General features: G+C 67.5%; 1 protein-coding gene across 1 annotated transcript; it reads left to right on the top strand.

The window, feature by feature from the left end:
* Window positions 1-261: 261 nt before the first annotated feature.
* Window positions 262-2148, top strand: LOC108355247 (structural maintenance of chromosomes protein 1A-like; the record flags this gene model as incomplete). Its single annotated transcript, XM_017606414.1, has 4 exons — window positions 262-551; window positions 604-1068; window positions 1140-1796; window positions 1855-2148. Coding segments are annotated over exons 1-4 (1706 nt in total), but the record flags the coding sequence as incomplete, so codon positions are not given.
* Window positions 2149-2172: the final 24 nt, after the last annotated feature.

The raw sequence follows: 2172 nt of genomic DNA on the forward strand, positions 1-2172 counted from the left end.
NGCCGACAGGCGGGCGACAACATCACCGGGCAGATTGAGACGCTGCGCAGCCGGCTGGCGCTGCTCGACCTGCAGGAGAACGCCGCCGAGCTGGAGCGCGCCCGAGGGCGCCTCCGCCTGGCCGAGGCGGAGGTGGCCGACGCGGAGGCGGCCATCCGCGGCGGCCTGGAGCGCGCGAAGGCCGAAGCGAAGCGGGCGCTGGAGGCGGCCGCGAGGGCGGCCAGTGCCGCCGAGGGGGAGCACCGCACTGCCGCGCTGGAGATGGAGGCGCAGGAGCAGAGCGCCCTGCGCACGCTGGAGGCGCAGCTGGGAGCGGCGCGGAAGCGACACGCCCTGGCGCAGCGAAACGCCCACGAGTTGGAGCGGAAACGGGTGGTGATGCTGCAGGAGGCGGAGCAGTACCGCGAGGAGCTGGCGGAGATTGACGGAAGCATTGCCGCGGCGAACGAGCAACTGCAGCGAGAGCAGCAGGCTTCGGGAGAAGAAGAAGGAGGAGGTGGCGGTGGTGGGGAGCTTCAGCTCACCCCCGAGCAGCAGAACCAGTTTATTCGGTAAGTGTGGTGGTGTGCTTTTGGTTAAAACTTTCTAACCCTTTTGTTGCAGACTGAAGCAAACCCTGCAGCAGCGACTGGCCACGACCGGCGACGGCTACTCACGGGCGGCCGACCTGGAGCGCGACATTGCCCGCCTGGGGCGCGAGGTGACCACCGGCGAACGGGACCTGGCCTTTCTCGCCTCGGAGCGCGCCGGCCTGGAGGCGGCCAACGAGCAGGTGGAGCGGGCGCTCAGTTCGCTGGCCGCCGACGTCGCCACGCTGACCGCCGCTCAGGAGAAGGCGCTGGCGGAGGAGGCGGTGGCGAGGGGGGCGCGCGATGCGGCTGCCCAGGCGCTTCAGCAGCAGGAGCGAGGGCTGAAGGAGGCGCGCGAGACGTTCCGCGCCAAGTTTAGCTCTTTTCTGCTGAACCGGAAGCGGGTGGAGGAGAAGGCGAAGATTGACCGACTGGTGGCGGCGTACCGTGGTCGGGTGCATGGTCGCCTGGGCGCCCTCTGCAAGCCCGCCAATCGAAGGTAGGGGGTGGAGGTGGTGGTTTAATTAGCCCTATTTCTAAACTTTTTTACCCTTTCCTCTTCCGCCGAAGCCACCTGGCCGTGTACAACATCGTCGCCCGCCGTCACCTGAACACCGTACTGGTCGACTCGATGGCCACCATGCGCGAGGTGATGGAGCAGGAGGCGCGCTCCGACTACGCCTCGCTGAAGTTTCTCCCCCTGGACGTGCTGCTGCCGCGCGGCAGCCGCTCCACCTCGCCGCTCTCCGAGTCGCTGGCGCCGATGCGCGAGGCCGTTAAGAAGATTAGAGGAAGGGGAGGAGGTGATGGTCATGACCACGGCGGTCAGGCGGACAGCCACTCCTGCCGCCTCCTCTACGACCTCATCCGCCTGCCGCCGGGGGTGGCCAACGCCGACCGGGCCCTCTTTATGGCGGTGGGCAATGCGGTGGTGGCGCCCGATCGGGAGACGGCCAGTGCCGTGGTGAACCAGCTGCGGCAGTGCCGGGCCATCTCCGCCCGCTGCGGCACGCTCTACAACAACCCGGTGGAGATTGTCGCCGACTTTGGAGGCCGAGGCGGCGTTGGCGGCGGCTTTGGAGCCCATGGCCTGGACGCCTTTGACGACGAGTCCTTCCAGGCGGAGGAGGAGCGGGTGGCGCGGAAGGAGCGCCAGCTGACGGAGGCGCAGCAGGCGCTGACGGAGGCGACCACGGCGCTGGAGCCGCTGGCGGCGAAGGTGGTCAGGTAAGGCTGAGGGACTGAGTTTGTTATCTTTTTTTAGTTAACTCCTTTTTTCCTGCAGACTCACCGCCCAGCTGAACATCAAGCGAGCCCACCTGGAGGACCTGAAGACCCGGCTCGCCCGGCAGCAGGCGGAGCTGGTGGCGCTGGAGCAGGAGAAGATTCCCGCGAAGGAGGAAGAGCTTGCGGCGGCTCGAGCTCAACTAGAGGAGAAGGAGGCGGCCCTGGCGGAGGTGCGCCGGGCGGCCGTCGACGAGGTCTTTGGCGCCTTCTTTGCCCAATTTGAAGGACGTGGCGGCTTTGAGGGCGAGGCGGATCTGGCCAAGTTTGAGGCCGCCCTCTACGGCGACGGGAAGCGAGTGCGCGAAGCGATGGAGGC

Source organism: Rhagoletis zephyria, unplaced genomic scaffold, assembly GCF_001687245.7.
Source record: "Rhagoletis zephyria isolate East Lansing unplaced genomic scaffold, Rhagoletis_zephyria_1.1 Rzeph_scaffold_43721, whole genome shotgun sequence".
Classification (NCBI taxonomy): Eukaryota; Metazoa; Arthropoda; class Insecta; order Diptera; family Tephritidae; genus Rhagoletis; species Rhagoletis zephyria.